At 35.5% G+C, this 20,896-nt stretch overlaps 1 protein-coding gene across 50 annotated transcripts in view; it reads left to right on the forward strand.

The window, feature by feature from the left end:
• The window catches only part of USP54 (ubiquitin specific peptidase 54), a 141,281-nt gene that overhangs the window by 75,253 nt on the left and 45,132 nt on the right, over nt 1–20,896 (forward strand). For 29 of the 50 annotated variants that reach the window (XR_012133175.1, XR_012133176.1, XM_073240822.1 and 26 more), the window contains 2 exons: nt 1,862–2,703; nt 5,354–5,446. Coding sequence is in view for 48 of the 50 variants with exons in the window: in XM_073240822.1 (XP_073096923.1) it covers nt 2,557–2,703; nt 5,354–5,446 (240 nt within the window). In the remaining 2 variants the exon portion in view is untranslated. The remainder of the gene's footprint in view (nt 1–1,861; nt 2,704–5,353; nt 5,447–20,896) is intronic. The other 21 variants (XM_073240845.1, XM_073240852.1, XM_073240827.1 and 18 more) reach the window with 1 other exon arrangement.

Below are 20,896 nucleotides of genomic sequence, written 5' to 3' on the forward strand. Positions count from 1 at the left end.
TTGGCTTTGTTCTTTTTGGCTCTCACCTCTAGTTTCTGACACACCTAGAGCAAGTGTAAGAACTTATTGCTTTACCCTACATAATGATGCCATTCAGAGCCTGAGAATCTTTTTCTGCTACTGCCTTTTTTCCCTTTGCTCCTTGAACTCAGGGGTGTGTACCATAGGGCAGGCTGACTTTCAGTAAGCTCCTCATGTGGACACTGGAAACTGTACATGCTTGCCAAGTCCTTCTGGCTGTGAGCAAAGTGGAGGCTTGGTACTTATCATTCCTTTGCAGCAATTGAACTGAAGGAATGCTGCATGGCTTGTTGGAAGTTGCTTAGCGGCCCAGAGCAGGGTGTGTATGAGGGTGTGTACAGAGTTGAGGGTCTTATAGTTTATGTGGGAGACATGGGATCCTACCTGGGGTCATGCTAATGACCAGGCAGTATCTATTGAGTACTTCCTTATGACTAGCACTGTGTAGGAGCCTTTGGAATAGTATAATAAAATACATAATTAAATCATGGTATAATAGTCAAACAATTCTAGCTCTGCCACATACCAGCTTTGATTTGAACAAGTTAATATTTTTAAGCCTTACTCTACTCTTCTGTATAATGGACTATTAATCTACATGATAGGGCTGTGGTGAAGAGTCAATAAAAAATGTAAGTATAATGTTTAACATATGTTTGACACTAGTTGGTGCTTCATTTTACACAGTCATATTCAGGATATATTACTGACACCATATAAAATACATAGGTAATAAAAACAACTAGAGGATAATATGACACTAGTGTAAATAAAATACAAGAATACAAATAATTGTGACACATAGATTATAAATAGTCAGGGAATGTAGAGAAGGGAGAGAACAGTCTTGTGCAACCTTTAATGTTCCTGTGCCTTGTTTTTTTCACTGGATACACTGTGGCTAATGCTAGGTGATCTCCTAGAGAATGATTAAGATAGTAAATCAGTTTTGCTTTTTTAGTGGTTCATGTAATGGTAGGAAAGGAGGGAGAAGTTTGTGGAACTGTTAGAAACCAAATTTAATGATTCACATTCTTAATTTTTTCCTTATGTGGACATGGCAGCCTTATAGGAAAACTTAAAGCTGGAGATTAGAGCATTTCCTTCCAAGGAAGGTGCTTGCTTTGGTATTTTTCTCTGTTGCCTCACTGGCACTTTAATTCATTGAAAACTGTTGGTCAATGGATGGCCTCTGATAGTGATCCAATCAGATATAATCTGAGAATTAAGTGATTTGTAACCCAAATTATCTTTCTGATCTTTTGGCAAAAATAAAACATATAAACAAACAAACTGGAGGAGAAGATTTAGTTCTCTTGGACTGGATGTTTAAGGACATACTACCTTGACTCACCATGACTGTTTCTTTAGGATGGGACATCTTTACTCAGAGCAGAATTCAGACAGATAAGTTGGCCCTCCCACCTTTAAGTAGGCTTTTGTAGCTATGAACATGTAAAACACCTTTTAAAATTTCTTTACTCACAACATTGAAAAGAAACCATTCCAATTCCTAGTTGATAATGTACTTACTTGATAAATTTTTTGTTAGCCAGATTTTGGAAAGTTTTGATTTTTTCCAGATCAACTCTAGAAAATTTCAGAGAAGTTTTCCATGAAAGTAAAGCTGCTTCACACCTTTTTTTCCCTCTTTGGTTTGACTGTTTCTCTTTTTTGTTGTTGGAGGTTTTTGTTTGTTTGTTTGTTTTTCTGGAATTGTTTGCCAAGGTTTCAAGTTTATAGTGAGAGGTGAGGCAATGTTAATCTTGGCAGAACAGCACAAAAAGCCAGTAGAGTCATTAAGTGACACAAGCTTTTGATTTTTTTTTTCCTGTTAAAGCTCTCTGGCTCAGCTGGCTATTCTAGTCACAGAGGAAAAGAAGAGACTTTCTGAAGTTCTGGATGGAATGATAGAAGATGTTTGGGGCATATTAAAAAAACAGCAGCATGAACAGCTGCAAAACCCCATATAATTCAAACAAGTTTCTTAGCTTTGTGGAATCTGTGTCAGTTGCTTGGTACTTGAGAGTTTACTTCAGAGGATGATGGGACAAGGCAATAAAAGGTGAGGAGGGTTGCATTGCTGCTTCTTGCTTATCTGTCTGCCTCTCCTTCCAGTTGGAAAAAACTTCAGTCCACAAGAAGCATTACAAACAAGCCTAAGGAACACATCCTACCCTGATCTGGATTCCACGGAGTTGAGGATTACAGCCACTTCACCACGATTTTATGGAGGCAGTTCAAGAAAAATAGAATGAAGCGATAATTAAGGATTTCTCTGTTATTCCTGTGCCGTGTTAAATTCTGGGCATTGCTAGGAGTAAGTGGAAGACAGTTCTGTCATGTGGATCTGAGAGGATATCTGTGTTCCTTGAGCTACATATATGATATTTGGAAAGTTGTAAACTCAAAATTTTTCAACATAAGTTCATTAAGTTCTGGATTCTCTTTCTATTACGAACTTTAGTAGACAGAAACTCCCTCTCAAAAAGATAAAAAACCTTCTCTACATTTTCAGGCTAAATGTGAATAATAATGTCTTGGAAAAGAAATTACTTTTCAGGGGGCCGTGGTAGTGTACAAGGGATGTTTGCTCCTCGAAGCTCCACCTCCATAGCCCCCAGCAAAGGCCTCAGCAATGAGCCGGGGCAAAACAGCTGCTTCCTCAACAGTGCCCTGCAGGTAAGGGTAATTTACTTCTTTTTGGTGAACTTTGACCTTAGTTGCTGATGCTGTATTTCTGATAACTCTTTTAAATATAATACTTTTAAATATAATACTTGACCTCTCTGAGGCAGTAGCCTGAGATAATTACTTCAGTTTATTTGTGTGATTTTAGGCAAGACACTTTATCTCTTTGAGTCTCAATTACCTAATGTGTAAAGAAAGGGGATTAATAATGATAATAGAAATAATAACTGTAACTAATACTACTTATCTGCCTAAAGAGAGGTATATGGACTAGATGATCTTACTGCTTGTTCAGTGATTTTTTTTTTTCCTGTATGGTGTCTACTGATTCCTCTTTTTTCCTTTTGAGACCAAGGTGTCTTACCACCCTACTTGTTTTCCTCTAGTATAGAAAACATAATTCTTTCCACAAGTCAAAGACTTTCAGGTATATTATTCTTGTCTCTTATTATTCAGGCTCTTAGCACACACACACACACTGAATGGAGTCCAGTCTTGTCCATTTCTTCATCTCCTTCCTCTGAAGTCTCCTATAGTGGCTCATCATTGGTGTATGGTCAGATGTGTTTGAACAGAGCTAGTGGAAAGTAAATTCCACTAAGGTGATTATCTATTGTAGATTTTCCCTTTTGGTGTTGCTTCCCACCTAGCAATCTAAGAATCTCAAAACTTCCTGTGTATCTGCTCAGCTTCATTAGGGCCATAGACCATTCGGTTTATTCCTTTTGGGATTACTTTCAACTAATTACTTTCTCCTCTTTTCTGCTTTTGGAGTTAAAGTAAGTGAAATTTCCCACCCAAGATAATTATGCTTAGGTAAAATATTAGTTTTACATCTCATATATAATGAGAAAATAAGTTGCTATGAGAGAAGAAGAGACAAAACAATGTATTTGGTATAAAAAGCACTGGAGTTAGAAATTAGGAGACCTGGATTTAGTTTTAGCACTTCTGTAGACTAGCCTTGTGACCTTGTACTAGTCACAATAGTGTTTCATTTTCTTCCTTCATAGTATAAGAATCTTGTCAAACTTGTTGATATTATGAAAGTTTAATTCTCCCTTTAAAAAAAATCCTATGCTGCCAAGCCTACAGAAAGAGCTTAAGTACCTTCCCTAATTACTCCACAAATTTCAGCAGTTGGGTGGGTTTGGTTAGGGTTTTGTTTTTTTATTCCCAGAAGATGCATGCTAGGTCTTTGAGTGACTTTGCATGAACTATACTTTTGTAATTTAGAAGTAGGCAAAATAGAGTGTTGATATAGGTTTGTGTTGTGTTTACCTCCTTTCTGGCTATAGTCCTATTTTTATAATTCTTTTTTATGTTCTATCTATATTGTCATTTGAAACAATAATATAAATCACTTTCTGTTCTATTTTCTGGCGCCATATGGCACATATACTCAACATGCATATACACATGCTCATATGTATTTCCTCTATCTATACTTACAGACTGAGTCATTGATGGTTGTGGAGTACCTATCATAATTATGACACAAATCGAAAATAATTAATTCTGTGAGCGAATATTTAACTTTTTATATGAAAGCTGTGTTTGCCACCAATGTATTGGACCATTATATTCATTAAAAAAGGTGTTACTTCTTTGTGAGCATAGTGTGTTTCCAAGAACTTTTGGAATACGTACCTTGAGACATGTATATAAGAAGAAATTGCAGAGGTATACTGTGATCTGGGGTTCCAGATTTGTAGTTCTTTTTCATATATGATACCATTTAAATGTTTTCCAGGCAAGCATAACTTCCTAAGACATTGTGCTATATGTTAAACCATTTTTTAAATTCAAGTATCATTGATATATTTCTTTTTTAACTAAAGTCCATGGTTTATTCAGATATCCTTTGTTTTCGCTTACTGTATTTTTCTGCGCCAGGATCCCGTCCAGGATACCATATTTACATTTACTTGTCATGTCTCCTTAGGCAACTCTTGGCTGTGACAGTTTCTCAAAATTTCCTTGTATTTGAATATCTTGACAATTTTATTAGTCAAGTATTTTGTAGGATGTCCCACTATTGGAATTTGTCTGAAGTTTTTCTCATGATTAGACTGGGGTTATGGGTTTTTGAGAGGAAGACCATAAGTAAAGTGTCATTCTCATCACATCATATCTAGGTTACAGACTATGAATGTGACTTATGACTACTGATATCACCATTATTTTTTAAAAATTCTGTTGACTTAAGGAGGCCACACCTCTCTCAGAAAGGTCCAAAAATAGAGAAATCTAACAAAGACAAAGTTTCACACTACAATTCAAGCTTCTAAATAAGTTTTATAGTATTCTTGCTTTTCTTGTGGACCATTAACATAAATCCTTACTCTATAGCCTTTAACCCATAAATTTCCTCTTCAGGATCACATTTGATGTACCATATTTTCTCTGTGTAACCTTCCTTCATGTTCAAATTAATGTATTTTCCACAATTTGGTTATGTGTCTTTCTTGTTAGATTCCTCTCCTTTTTGACATTTGTTTTATCCTTCTATACTAGAAGGAGCTTTTCTCTTGGAAAGAAAATAATCTTCGGCAACCATCTATGTTTGTTTGAACTCTTGAATTTAAAATTAAATGGTGACTTTTTATAAAGTAATAAAGTATTTTTTATTCTTTACCAGGTTTTATGGCACTTGGATATCTTCCGGCGTAGCTTTAGGCAGCTTACAACTCACAAGTGCATGGGAGATTCCTGCATCTTTTGTGCTCTCAAGGTAAATACTTCAAATTTGTTTCTTCTCATTATCATAGGTTGTCAAATGATCAATACTAAGTTGGTTTGGTTAATCAGGTGATGCTAAAGAATTTCTTACTGAATTATCTGCCTGTGGTTTAGTGCAAAGGGTGAGCATGATTACTTTTGGTTGCTTTAACGAATTACTACTTGGCTTCAGTAGTGTTTTTCTGAACCGTTTTGCCCATATAGCTCTATTTAACGTGCTAGGATGCTATTCAAATGTGCTTAGATGTTGACTATATACGTGAAAAGGTAATTCTGAATTTTCATTTTGAAAGAATAAATAACCAAGTGTTTTTAATGGAATCAACTATTGTCTGTGACAAACTTCTTATTGAGAAAAGCCAGTACTAAAATTTTCCCATTTCTCCATTCCCTAATGTTTTCCATTACCACATCTAGTAAATTCTTTATACCAGTTCTCTACCCCATGATCTGATCCCACTTTTTCATTTCTCAATAAAATGAGACTGAGGATTCATTTAAAAACAAAGAAAATGGCCTAAGGTGAGAGATTTCTGACCCAAAGATTTTAGGTATGCTGCTAAAGAAGAAGAACTAGAGTGTGTAAAGGGCCCATTCTCCATCACTTTTTTGGCTTTTCCAAAGTGTGGCTTCTCTGTTTTCTCGGACCCTATATACAGTGGGTTATTTGTGGTTGGTTGAGTCTGAGTTCTGAGTAAGCATCCAGAGTCCTTTTTTGGACTCATGAAGTCTGAATTCTTGGTATGCCACAGGGATGCTTGGATATGATCAATTACATTTTAATTTTGCTGCTTTTACATCTTAGAATAGGAATTGTGACCAAAAAGTCCAGAAGAATTTCCCAGTTATATATTTTTTGCAACAACTGAATTAAAACAGTTTTTTGACCAGTATTACTTTGGAGTTTTAAGTCCATGAGGGAAGATATCTTTAGAAAGAGATAACTGAGTCTTCTGAACCCTTTGCTACTAAGGTCATGGACATGGTTTTTCTACCCATTGGAACCCTCAAACTTTTAGAAAAATACAGAATGTAAATTCTTGGTTAATTGAAGAATTTTAATATGAAAAATTTTTTATTAAAAAATAGAAAATTTTAATAAAACCAAATCTTGTACAAGTTGTAATGTTTCTAACTATGCCCATTCAGACAGAAGGCTATTCACAAGAGCATTTGGCCTGAATTTCTGAAAGGTACATTGACATTAAGTATCTCATTTTAAATGAACAAGAAATACAATTGTCCTTTGGTCACAAGGCCAAGGGAAGTCCAGTTCATGTTCCTAAAACAAAAAAGCAAGGCATGATGCTTGGTTTTAGTCAAGACAAGAAAACAAAGGAAAGACAGATGTTGAAAAGGAAGCAACAAAGTTGTCATTATTTGCAGATGATGTGATTGGGTATTAAAAAAAAAATCCCAGAGAATCAATCATAAATCAGTAGAATCAGTAAGAGAATTTAGCAGGTTGTGTGTAAGATCAAGATACAACATTTAATTGCATTTTGTATACTAGCAACTAACATAAAATGTAGTTTAAAAAGAGCTCTTATAATAGGAACAAAGTATATAAAATAGATATGAATAAATCTAATAGAAAGTTGTAAGACATTGATGTAAAACCCCCACAGAGATCCAATAGATTGAGTAACCATAAAGTGAATATCCTTTTAACATCTGTTTAGAGATACTGCCAGTCCAAATAGAATACTGCCAATACCATTGAATTCTTCCACCCTTCTTTCTTAATCACATCTCCTTCTTTCTCCCAGGGGCAGCCATTTTCCTAATGTTTGTGGTAATCACTTCCCTATTTTACTTGACAGTTTTACTGCCTATGTATCCATTCTTAAACAACCTAATTAAAAATATTACCTGATTTGTGTGTGTGTGTCTGTGAGGTCAAAGTATGTATGTATGTGTTTATTTTTAATGTGTTTAAGGATTTTTGTGTTTATTTAAGTATAGTTGACATTATATTAGTTTCAGGTATACAACATAGTGATTCAAATTTATATACATTATAAAATGCTCACTCAGAAAGTATAGTTATCATCTGTCACCATACAGTTATTAGAATATTATTGACTATATGTCCCATGGTGTACTTTTCATCCCTGTGACTTATTATTATTTTTTTTTTAAATTTTATAATTGGAAGTTTATACCTCTTTAAGTTTCTGTTTTTGAAACTTTATTTTAAATGGAATGATTCTGTATTTGTGTGGTATATCTTCTTTAGCTCAGCAATGTTTATAAGATCATCATGTGTGCAGGTTGAGTTTGTTCCTTTTCATTATTATATGGTATTTCATTGTGTAAATAAACCACTGTTTGTTTATCCATTCTACTGCTGGTAGTCCTTTGAATTATTTCCAGTGTTTTATTTTTATGAAAAATAGTGCTGAGAACATTCTTTTATATTTATCTACACACGTGTACATATTTCTTTTGCATATATGTCAAGGAATGGAAGTCTTGGATCATAGAATATGCATATCTTCAACTTTTTTAGATAATGCCTTCTCTTTTCCAGTATTTCCATGTTTTCCATGTGGTGGTACTACTGTATACTCTGACCAGCAGTATTTTCCTGGAAGTTGAGAAAATTCAATTCCGCAATTCATATGACAAACAGGGAAGAATAGACAGGATATTTGAAGAATAATAACAAAATGAGTGCCTTGCCTTGTGTATCAGTCAGATTAGGCTAAATTATTTTGTGGTTATAAACTAAAATCTCAGTGATAAATATACAAAAGATTTATTTCTCATTCACATTACTTGTCCACTGCAGGTTAGTAGGAAAATCCTACTGATTATAGTCACTCAGGAACTTGGATGCCAAACTACAACTAAGTTGAATATGACTTGGTGCTAAGCCAAAGGGAAAAAAGAGCTCTGGAGGGTTTTGCACAGGCAATTAAATGCTCAGCAGGTTACTTCATTGAACAGTTAATCATATGGCTCCAGTGAATCATGGGGGGCAGAAAGTTTGATCCTGTCAAAATCCATGGCAGAGGGAAGAACAAGAAATATTTGGCAAAACAGTACTACTGACTGCCATACTTTGTTAGGTATCAAGACTTATAAAACTATAGTAATTTAGATAATATGGTATCAACACAGTATGACTAATAAACTATAGAATAAAATAAAGAGTTCAGAAACAGACATGGAAACTTGCTACTTGCCCTATGAATGAAAGGAGAAGGCGGACTTTTCAATAAATGGTACATAGGTGATTTGCTACCCATATAGTAAAAAAAAAAATTAGATCCCTTTCTCATATTATGTATACCAAAAGTAAGAATTTCAGATGTATTAGAACTGAGCTGTGAAAAAACAAAATATTTTAAGTTTTAGAAGAAAATATGAGAGACTATTATGACCTCAGCAATAGATAGGATTTATTAAATAAGACATGAAAAATGCAAAGTTAAAAAAATGGATACATTTTACTACAGAAAATTTAAGAACTTCTGTTCATCAGAAAACTCCAATAGAGCAAAGACACAAGGCTACAAACTGGGAGAAACTATCTGTTATACATATATAACCAACAAAGGATTGCTATCCAGCATAGAACTTCAGAGAACTATAAAGAATAAAGATAATTGAGTCAGCAGGAAAATGGGTACAAGACATAAATAGACTTTTCTCAGAATAGGAAGTCCAAAACACCTTAAGCATATGAAAGATGTTACCCTTTTTTAGTAATCAAAGAAATGTAAATTAAACCATGCTCTTCAGATTAATAGAAATTGAAAAATTGTTACCTAAAAGGTGGGATAATGAAAACTTAATATACATTGCTGGTTGGAATATAAATTGATCCCACTATTTAGGAAAAGTTTGTCATTATATTTGTTAAATAAAATTAACCTAGCATTTACCTACCATTTAGTAATTCCATTCCTAGATATATGTGGTAGAAAGCTTCTTTGCACACACATACCAGGAGATATATTCAAGAATGTTCAAAGTAGTATTTTTTGTGGTTACAGAAAGTGGAAACAACCCATTCCAACTATAATAGAATGGATTTTAAAATTATGCTTTATTCCCAGAGTAAAATAAATACTACATAGTAGTGAAAAATGAATAACCTGTAGCTACATATATCAACTTGGATTAATCACAAAAACATTACAATGAATGAAAAAAGCCAGTCATGAAATACTACATAAATTATGACCATTTAGATACAAATAAAAAACAGGCAAACTAAATATGTTTCAGGTATATATACATGTGATAAAACTGTAGAGAAAGAGGAAATGATTTTCACAAAATTCAGGATAATGGTTACCTCTTGAAGGTGGAGGGGAAAAATGTAATCATTTGGGGAGTCCCAAACTCATTGTTAATTTTTCCATATTTTAAATTGGATGGTGGGCACTAGAATAATTATTTATTTATTATTCTTTGCCTGTATATGAATGTTATGTTTGTTCTTTACTTGGATGATGATTTTTATTATAAATAGAGAAAAGTACTAAAGTACACTAAAGTGTAAAGAGGAAAGCTGAAAGTTGCCTGAATTCCACCGCAGAGATTTTCATTTCTCTTTATGTCTCCTCTCTGGTCTGTGATATTTCTAGTAGTAAGTCTTTTTGCCCACTGTTTTAATAAAAAGAGTACTTTTTTTTTTCAGACCGTAAATTACCTCTCTCTCTCTAGTGTGTTCCTATTTCATTTTTTCTAATCTAAAAATATCCTTAAGTATTACTTTGAAGTTATTCCCATATAACCTTGAAGTGAATCCCAATTATGTTTTAAATCACTTAAAAATGTATGATTATAGACAGACATCAAAAAAACTAATTTCACACTTTCTTTTCCCTTTCTTTCCTTCCCCAGGCACTCTTCATTTCAGCTATGGTAGCAGATGGTGCTCTTGTCAAGCCTACCGTTTAGACATTGCAGATGTCATTCACTTTGATACCCAAAACAATAACAAACAATAAAAAACACAACACATCCATCTTAAACCAAACCACATTCACCTTTCAGAACTCCAATTCAGAAAATTATCTTCATGAAATTTAAAAAATACTATCTCTATCTAGATCCATGGTTGTTTGACTTAACAGTGGTTAGCATGGCTGAATGAGTTTTGGGAAGGTGACTTAGCTTTTCTTCCCTCTTGGTGTTCCTGACAGTGCCTGGAGCATAATAAAAACACTTACTTTTTCTGGGTTCATATATTCTTTTAGTAGTTCTTGGATTTTAGTTAAGTCCTTTTTCTTTTTCTTTTTGTCTTTTATGCTCTCTCTCACTAGTGTCCTATTTAATCGAGATTTTTCATATTGTGACTTTTGACCTCATGCTTTATTTTAGTAGGTCTACTAACTTAGGCCTTCATACTTCATTTAGTAAGGTTGTGTGTGTGTGTGTGGCTGTGGGTGGGAGGGTTGGCACTTGATGGTAGGAAAGATCTGCTGAAGGAAGAGTGAAAGAGTCTGTCAGCAGAGCATTTATCTGATATCCTGCAGTTACCTATTAACTTTGTGGTATTCCAGTGTGGATGTGATTCTATATGTATATTTAAATGTCATTTTTTCTCCGTCTCCTATTTAAAAATTAGAGGAATGTTTGGTGAGGGTAATAAGAATTCCTTTTTGCTGGTTCTTCATGACCTGTTTATATTCTTTAATGCTAAGCTTGATGCCTAAAATTCTTATTTCATAGATGTTTCTCAAAACAAGAAGCTACAAAGTTCCTGGATTTCAAGTACTGTATAATAACTTGGCAGTTTTATAAAATTAGAATTCTTTGTGTTGGAGCATAGAACCTAATATTAAGGACAAAAAGAAACATGAACATGTTCCTAGATGAATCAGAAGCTAGCCAGCTTTCCCTTAGTCTGATATTTGGATGAAGGACTTGCCCTTCCAAGTCTGGCTGACAGATGCACATCCCTGCTCCTTCCCCAGTTGTTTACTTTAACTTGCACCAACACTTAAAATGCATTTACTATTGGCCTTACGTAAACATACCTTTTTGGCATGTCTTTGTTTAATAGTTTTGTTTTTTTCTTCTGTTCAGTGAATATTTACCAATATCCCTGTGCCTTGTAATCTTCATTAGGTAGCATAGTATATGTTGTATCCAGCATGTAATTGCTTATGGTGGTTCATACACAACGTTTACAATAATCTATTTCTCTGTTGGTCTTGCAAACAGGGTGTGTGTGTGTTGCTTGATACTAAGTCTCTATAGTAATTTCAGCCTTGAAATCTTGCATGCAAATTATTAATGATGACTTTCATTAAAACAATTTGTGTCAGTGTCTTCCTGCTTACTTTGCCTTTCAACTCTGACTTAGCAAATAGATTTGTGTGATAATTACCGTGCTTTCTAAAACTCAAAATCTGTTCACGTCTAGTGCTACTAAAAGAATTTTCCTGACCTAAACTTGTTATGCCTATAGCCCAAAGCTCTTATTTATTCATGTTGAATCTGCTCTTATACCTCCAGCCCCCAGGGTATGACTTGACTTTGGTGTTGGCTTATTTATTTATCTCTGTCCAGGGGAGGAAATCCGTCCTCTGTACTTAGTATGCCACAAAGATTTTGTTCTTCTTCCAGGGATTGTACTAGACGCTTTGCAGTGCCAGGATGTAGAACAGAGTGTTTTTTGTTGTAGGCAGAGAAGAATGCTACATTGATTGATTAAATTCAACAAATATTCTCACTTAGTGATTTTTCTTTTAAGAATACTAGTATAAGGCATAAAAGCTGGGGCATGGTGGTGGTGACGGGGGTTAGTTGGAAAGGAAATAGATTTTAGTATATAAGGTGTCCTGGAATTTACGTCTGTACATGTAGAGCAGTAAGACTGTTCCAAAGGGACAGGAAAGTTTGTGTTCTGCTGATAGTCCACCTGTTAACTGGGGGGATATTTGAGAGTTCCGAGATTAAATCCCTCAGTATTTTTTGAGTGTGTACAATATAGTTGGTCCTCTGTTAGGTACTAAGCATAAGCACATGGAGTAAAAATGATAATATAAGAAATAAAAAATAATAATATAAGAAATGACTCATTGTTCATTATCAATCACCTCTTTTCTTTTATAGATTATAGGAATGTAAGGTTCTTCATTGTCCTGTAGTCATGGCCAGTATCAGAGAAGAGTAAGCCCATTATCCAGGTCTGTTTTAACTAGGAAATTAAATTTTGTTCCCTGGAAATTTTTAGCTAGTAATAAACATTCTTCACATAAGGAAGGTATGTCCCTTTGTCTAAAGCAGGTTCATCTACTTGAGTTGAACTTCTTGTTTTGCTTACCTATGGGATATAGTATCTGTGTGGTCATTTGATTAACCTTTCTTAGTCTTAAAGTCCCATTAGGCTGTACCTAAATATTCTTAACTAATTTAGCCAGTCACATGACTTGGACAGTATAAAGCTGTTTTTTATACTTTTGAATTTTGGAGTTCATAAATTTACATGATATTCAAATAGAGGGGTAAGACTGCAAGTAAAACTACAGTAGATCATTATGATTCTTTCCAGAGTTTATGGCAGAATCTGAAACTTATACAATCTCAAAATATTTGTGCATGTCCAGAATTTTCCCCCTTTCCATTTCCCCCGTGGGGTAAGTGATTATGGTATTGATTCTCAAAATTTGACTTGAATACTGTTGGTGATCTATAAGGTCCTACATTTTGGCAAAAATAAGCAAACTGACTATTATATTTTGTACAATCTCAAAATTAGTGTATGATTTCCCACCAAAAGTAATACATCCCTTGGTAAATTTTGCTTGTCTCTGCTGTCTGTCTCTCTGTCCAGTATCTTGAATTCTTTGTGTTTCTCTCTGTCTTTGTCTTTGCTTGTATGTGGGGGTCTGTCTGTTTTGCATAGGTAGCAGGAATCAGTGTGATAGGTGGCTTATGATAGTCATTAACTTCACTACTGGAAGTCCAAAGTACTAGGCTATGAACTGAGTGCAAATAAAGCCCTAAATTCAAGGAAAAATTACATTGATAACCAAATTTAATTTAAAGGAACTGATATAGGATATGCAAATAATTTTCTAATCAAGAAGTCCACAAGGCAGCCATTTTTAGATGAAAGGTTAACAAATCTCAAGGGAGATAACAGCCTTCCCCAAAACTGGAACAGGATTTTCCATTAAGCTGACTATATATTTGATGACACTAAGGAATTGTTATCACCCTTTTCTGAGTCTGGTAATGATATTATGGTTATTTGTTTATTTTTTTAATCAGATGTACATCACAGTGGTTCAACAGTCCCCCTCTCCCTCTCTCTGCCCCCACTTCTCTCCCCTTTGGTAACCACTAGTCACTTTTCAGTGTCTCTGAGTGTAATACTGTTTTGTTCCTTCTGTTTTGCTTTGTTTTTATATTCCACAAATAAGTGAAATCATATGGTATTTGTCTTTCTCCGCCTGGCTTATTTCACTGAGTTAATACCCTCTAGACCACCCATGTTGTTGCAAATGTCAGGGTTTCTTTTCTTTTTTATGGCTGAATAATATTTCACTGTGGGTATGTACCTCATTTTCTTTATCCATTCATTTATTGATGAACACAAGTTGCTTCAATATCTTGGCTATTGCAAATAGTGCGGTGATAAACATAGAGGTGCATATATCTTTTCAAATCATGTTTTCTTTGGATAATTTCCTAGGAGTGGAATTACTTGGTCAAATGATATTCTGTTTTTACTTTTTTGAGGAACCTCCATACTGCTTTCCACAATGGTTGCACCAATTTGCAGTCCCACTAACAGTGTAAGAGGGTTCCTATTTCTCTGCACTCTCACCAGCATTTGACTTTTGGATAGTGGTCACTCTAACTGGTGTGAGGTGATATCTCATTATGGTTTTAATTTGCATCTCCCTGATGATTAGTGATGTGGAGCATCTTTTCATTTGCCTGTTGGCCATCTGTATTTCTTGGAGAAATGTCTGTTCAGGTACTCTGCTTATTTTTTAATCGGGTTATTTGTGGTGAATGAGTTCTTTATATATTTTGGATGTCAGCCTCTTATCTATGGTTATTTTTTTAAAAAAGAATTACTGTTAGGGGCATATCCTAAAATATTTACAGATGAATGTCTGGTATTTGCTTCAAAATGATCTGTGAGTGGGTATGTGGCTGGGTGGTACATATGAACTGAGATTGGCCATAGGCTGATAAGTGTTGAAGGTAGATAATAGGTACATGGGAGTTTATTGGGCCATTTTGTCTACCTTTGTATGTTTGAAATTTTCTGCAATAAAATGTTAAAAATTAAATGTTATTGTTTTGGGGGTCAAAATGGTAAACATTTACATATTCTTCCCTCTCTTGAAAGAGAACATAAACATTCTTTTGAACACACAAAACCAGTGAAAGTTCATTTTTCCAGTAGTCAGTGACTCTCAAGAGATAGTAACTCATTCATCTTTCTTTGAGGGGGTTGGGTTTACAAACAGGCTTAATTGGCCACATTTAAGTTATGATTTATTTAGGTCCATGATTTCCTGGAGGTGTGGAGAAAAGGAGTGATTATGAAAGCCAAAATGCTGAGCGATTTGAAAAGTCCAGATCAAGAAGAGAAACCTGAAGGACTGACTTAGTGGCACTGCATAAAGTGTGTGATGCCTTTGCAGAAGGTATTGCTGGACACCTCTCAGGGATGAATAGGACTCTTGATTTTCCAAAGACCTCGGGCCCATAAAGCATCAAATTTAGTGATAGCTCTTCTTGTTGACCCCGTCTCTACTTATGACTTCCTTTAGATGCAAGGTTAGGAAATACTGAGAGAGAAATAAACAGCTGTTCCCTGCCTACAGACAAAAGTCTGTGTTTTAAGGGAAAAAAACCTTAAGCAACAGCTGCATTTGTAGGTGCCAAAGCACAAAGACTGTCTGTATAGTACTTTTATTTTATTTATGTGGTTTTTACTAATCCAAATAATTATGTGCTCATGTGGGTAGAATTGTTTGTTATTTGATCCAAGAGAGATGGGTGGGGAAGCACCTGCTTTTAGGCATTAAAGTCTTGTTGCTTTTGCACTGCATCCAAGAAAATAGTTAACAGACAGAAAGTAATTTACCTTTTCCTGAGAATGAGAAGACCATTTTGGTTTCATCCTGTGAAGAAGAGCAGAGAGAAACCTCAATGGTGGGTTTTCTCTGTTTACTGAAATAAAACCATCAGGGACCCCACAAGGAAAAATGATTCCTGGGTTTTGGTTTTTCCTGCTATTTCTCTCTCCTTGCCATAGAACTCAGCAATTGGAAGAATACCAGTTTTTGTTCCTTATTGGTGCTACCACCTGTTCTTACTGCTGAACTAAATGTTCTTGGCTTTCTTTGGTGTGAACAGGATCTCCCTCTGGGAAAGGTGGGAGGAGGGTGAAAAAGAGAACAGGAGGAAGCCGGTTCCAGCCCTGTGTGAGAGGGACACACAGGGGTTAGTGTGCTGCCCTAACAGAGGGGCTTTGTGCTACAGCTTTTTCCAGAGCTCCAGCTCTACAAATGCATGCTGGGTGGGCTCAGGCTGCTTCATCCCTAATACACTTGCTGCTTCATAACAATAGGAGAGCAAGAACAGTAACTGTAATTAAAATAAAGAAGATGCAGGCAATCTGAATGCATTCACATATTCAATGTGTATAGAGAAAGCTGCCTGAAATTAACAGGTGAGAAAAGAGGTTGATAATACTGAACACAAGAACCAGATCTCTTGTTGCAAATCCACTGTGTGTGCAGGCAGAGTTCAAATGTTAGGTCTTTCCCTTTTTGTGCTGAAACCCTTGTTTTATCTAAGTCATAGAAAGTTAGCCTCTCTTGAATAGGAGCAACAGAATAGAGAAGATTTTAGTCTCCTACCCAGATCTCAGAGATGGAGCAAGTAGCTCAAGGTAGAAGCATTCTGACCTGAGGCCCATCTTCAGCATAGGTCAGTGGCAGAGAGGCTCCTTAGTAAGCTAAAATGACTCCCAAGTAGAATAATAAAAATAATAATAGCTAACTCACACTTAGATAGTACTCATCATACTGCCAAGCATTATCTAAGATATAGACAGATAAAGATACAGATAACTTATTTAATCCTTCAGTAATCCTTAGAAGTAAAAGCAATTACTAATTCTCATTTTGTGCTGGGCTCAGCCTTTCAGTAATAATGCTAGAAAATGCCTGGGGGTCCTCACCTGGGCCCCATGAGCTTCCCACAGACATCTCTCCTTTCCAAATCAGTATTATGAGTGGACTGACCATTGTGGTTCTTACTATGATTGAAAGACATCCTTCAGCAACAGTCATCAGGAAATCATGGGGAAAAAAAGGGGTTATTACCTGCAAGACCTGGAAATTGCACAGCGCACCTGGGGGCCACACAGCAAGGTTAAGAGGAGAGAGAGAGAGAGCGCGCGTGAGATTGAGCGAGCGAGCGCTCCTGGCTGGGGGGTTTCTGTTTTTCTTGGAGTTGGGTGTAGTGCTAGGGTTTCCACTTACTCTTTATTGGTGAATTTAAAACATAAGAGCAGGAATTGAAAGCACAAGGAAGAGAGAAGGCAAGTGACCCAAATGGTCAGTTATAAAAATCAGGCAAAATCTTTCAAACAGAGGAGTGTCATTAGTGTTGATGGCCTGGCTCTTTATCTAGTGGCTAGTTACTTTGTTTATTAGTAATAACAAATTTATTTGTCTCTAATGACAGCCTGTTTGAAATGGATGCCTGGGCTATTGAAGCTTAAGTTAGGCACTTGGGTTACAAAAAAGAAAAAAAGAATAGCTGTCAGGGTTTTATAGTACAATCCTCTTTTAACAAAGAAAATGGAAGCTTAGAGAAGTTAGGTAACTTCTGTAAGGTCATATAGATGCTAAGTTAACAGGGCTGGGATTTTGAATCCAGATAGTCTGATTCCAGAATCCATGCTCTTAACTATTATTACTCTGTGCCATCTCTTAGTGGAGCCCTATACTTTCTCAAACAGGGTCATCTGAACCACAGAACACAGAAAGTGATTTAAGTGACTGCTTCCTTAATTCTCTCTAGGATGGTTAACATAACTAGTGCTATGCATAGGAGAGGAGTTAATTCATTATGAATTGTTGATGTCTTAGAATATTAGGACTTAAAATTCTTTATTTTTATTTTTTTATTATTAAGGTATCATTGATATACAACCTTATGAAGGTTTCACATGAGCAACATTGTGGTTACTACATCCACCCATATTACCAAGTCCTCCCACACACCCATTGCAGTCACTGTCCGTCACTGTAGTAAGGTGCTGTGGAGTCACTACTTGTCTTCTCTGTGCTATACTGCCTTCCCCTTGCCCCCCCTCCCCACATTATGTGTGTTAATCATAATGTAGGGCTTAAAATTCTTGAGGAAGCCTGATTAAGAAAGACTAAAGGGGCTGTAGTTTACAAATATATTAACTTTCCTGGAATTAATTTCCCATTCGTTTGTTTCTGAACCAGTTTTAGACTCTGAACAAAGGATCATATCTCATCCATCCTTTGCTCTAGAGATAGAGCCTTTCTTTGTCAGCAGTAATGTCTTACGTTAACATTTAGGAAGAGCAGCAGGTTGGGATATGATAGTGGTCACTAAATTTTGCCAAACTGAGGTTACTTTCTTTCAGCCAATCAACTGGTCAGACCATCATTATTTGTAGAAGCAGTCACTGATTCTTTTCAAACTTTCCTTACTCTTTGTTTCTCCATATTCCCCCATTTCAAAGTCCCATACGTCGCTGGCAGATAGCCAGTTGTCCTCCGAGAGTGTTTAACTATGGATATAGATGTTTCCTTTTGGTCTGGTTTAAGAGGTCACTGATAGACATGCTACTGTCAGCAACAAATTATGGAAGGTTCTGCCCTGCCTTTACCTGATCTTATAATAGACTTGGGAAAAATTTATAGGTTAATCCCAGATTATAATTAGAATTTCTAATTAGAATAATAAAATTATATATTATAAAGATAAAATTAAAACATTAAAATAACTGAGTAATTATAATAGATTTCCTCCCAACTCTTACCTTATTAAATAATTCTAACTATGTATTGCTAGTATTACCTCCTCCACATCATATGGAATCCTTTATAGGGAATTAATAGTATGTTACACAATAAGATTGTTCTTGAGCTGCTGAAGGGATAGATGTTCAATGTGTGTGAGGGAGGGATGATGCTAGTTGGAGAGTAGAATGAGGGAGAGTTCTGACTTAAAATCAGCAGATGAGGTTTAGTCTGATTTTGCTCTAACCAGTTAGATTACCTCAAGAAAAGTTTCCAACTTTTCAAGGTGGTCGCTTATCTGCTTTAAAAAGGGGATTTAGTAATGTTTTCCCTCAATAAGATCTACCTATGTCACATGATTCATTCATTCATTAAAACTAGTTATTGGTTGCCCTCTAAATGCCAGTACTCTTCTAGGTGCTAAGAGGAGCAGGGAGCAGGGAATTAAAGGACAAAAATTTTTATGCAAAATTATACAAAAAATACTTATATTCTAGGGAGTGTAGTCAGAAAACAAGCAAAATACATGGTATGACAGATAAAATAAGTGCTACAGGGAAAAATAAAACAGGTATGGGTGGGAGGTTTGGGGGCCATGGGGGTGGAGCTTACAGTTTAAAATAGGGTGATCAGGAAATATTATGTTGAGAAGGTAATAATTTGGATAAAAACCTGAAGGGAATGAATGACTGAGCTGCTGATAGGTCAAGTAAGATGAGGACGAAAATTAACCATTCCAAGTTGATGAGGCCTCTGATTCTTTTTTTTTCTTTTAGGTGAGTCAGCTTTGGTGTCCTTTTTTTTTGTTGAAGCATTGTTGATATACAATCCTATATTGGTTTCAAGTATACAACACAGTGGTTCATCAATTGCCCATATTATTAAATCCTCACCCCTATTACTACAGTTACAATCTGTCAACATAGAAAGATGTTACAGAATCATTACCTGTATTCTCCATTCTGTACTACTATCTCCATGACCAGCTTACATTACAATTGAGAATTTTTGTGCCCCTTTATCCCACTCACCTCACCCACCCACCCACCTCAAGTCCTCCCCCATGATAACCACCACTCACTTCTCAGTGTCTATGAGTCTACTGCTATTTTGTTCACTTTGTTTTGTTTTGTTTTGTTTTTATATTCCATAAAAAAGTGATATCATATGGTGTTTGTCTTTCTCTGCCTGGCTTAGTTCACTTAGCATAATACCCTCTAGGTCCATCCATGTTCTTGCAAATGGCAGGATTTTTTAAATAACTGAATAATATTCCAATGTGTATATGTACCACAATTCATCCATCCATCTTTTGATGGACACTTAGGTTGCTTCCATAACTTGGTGTATAATTATATTCCACTTAGGTTGCTTCCATAGCTATTGTAAGTAATGCAGTGATAAACATAGGGGTATGTATATATCTTTTTGAATCAGGGATATTGTGTTTTTTTTGGATAAATTCCTAGAAGTGGAATTATTGGGTTGTATGGTAATTTTATTTTTAGTTTTTCTGAGAAACCTCCATACTGCTTTTCACCATGGCTGCACCAGTTTACATTCCTACCAACAGTGTAGGAGTGTTCCCTTCTCTCCATATCCTCGCCAACACTTGTGTTTTCTTGTCTTTTGGATAGTGGGTGCCTCCTATTATTAGATCACTATTTCTTTTTTTTTATTAAAATATCATTGATAGACAATCTTATATTGGTTTCAGATGTACAACACTGTGGTTCAGCAGTTACCATATTATTAAATCCTCACCCCTTCTAGTGTGGCTACTATTTGTCAATGTAGAAAGATGTTACAGAATCATTGACTATATTCTCCATGCTGTACTACCGTCTCCATAAGCAACTTATATTATGATTGTAAATTATTGTGCCCCTTTTTCGATCACTATTTCTTAGGTTGATAAAATGGTCACATTTCTGGGCTCATTATAACAAGTCTAAAAAAAAAACCTTGGGATCTTTTTTAAATGACGAGAATACTAATAAGAATTTCAAGTGAGTAACATTCTTTTGTGTGTTGATATGTAACTTGTTATGAGTGAGTTGTTTATCTTTGTGGTTTGGTGAGGATTTGGGCTTTGGGATGTCAAGGAGCACATTCCAGTGTCTGTGTGAAAGGTCCAGTACCACTTGAGGAGGACTCATCAGACCAGGTGCCATTTGTTGTCCCTCTTTGTTTCCACTCTTTGGATATCAAACTCATCTTTGTTTCAGATGTAGGCAAAGATGGAGAAGATAGATACCCTTGTTATACCAAAATAACTAGAAGAAGATGTTTACCAAAGGTAGTACTCACAAAAGACCTAGAAAAACTAAATGCAGTTAGACTAAAATTAGCTAGTCTGACTGTATTAATTGCTGATGAGGATATGGGGAAATTTATTTCATGCACTGGTGGAAGTTTAAGTTGGCAGAGTATCTTTA

Source organism: Manis javanica, chromosome 7 (genome assembly GCF_040802235.1).
Source record: "Manis javanica isolate MJ-LG chromosome 7, MJ_LKY, whole genome shotgun sequence".
NCBI classification, from domain to species: Eukaryota; Metazoa; Chordata; class Mammalia; order Pholidota; family Manidae; genus Manis; species Manis javanica.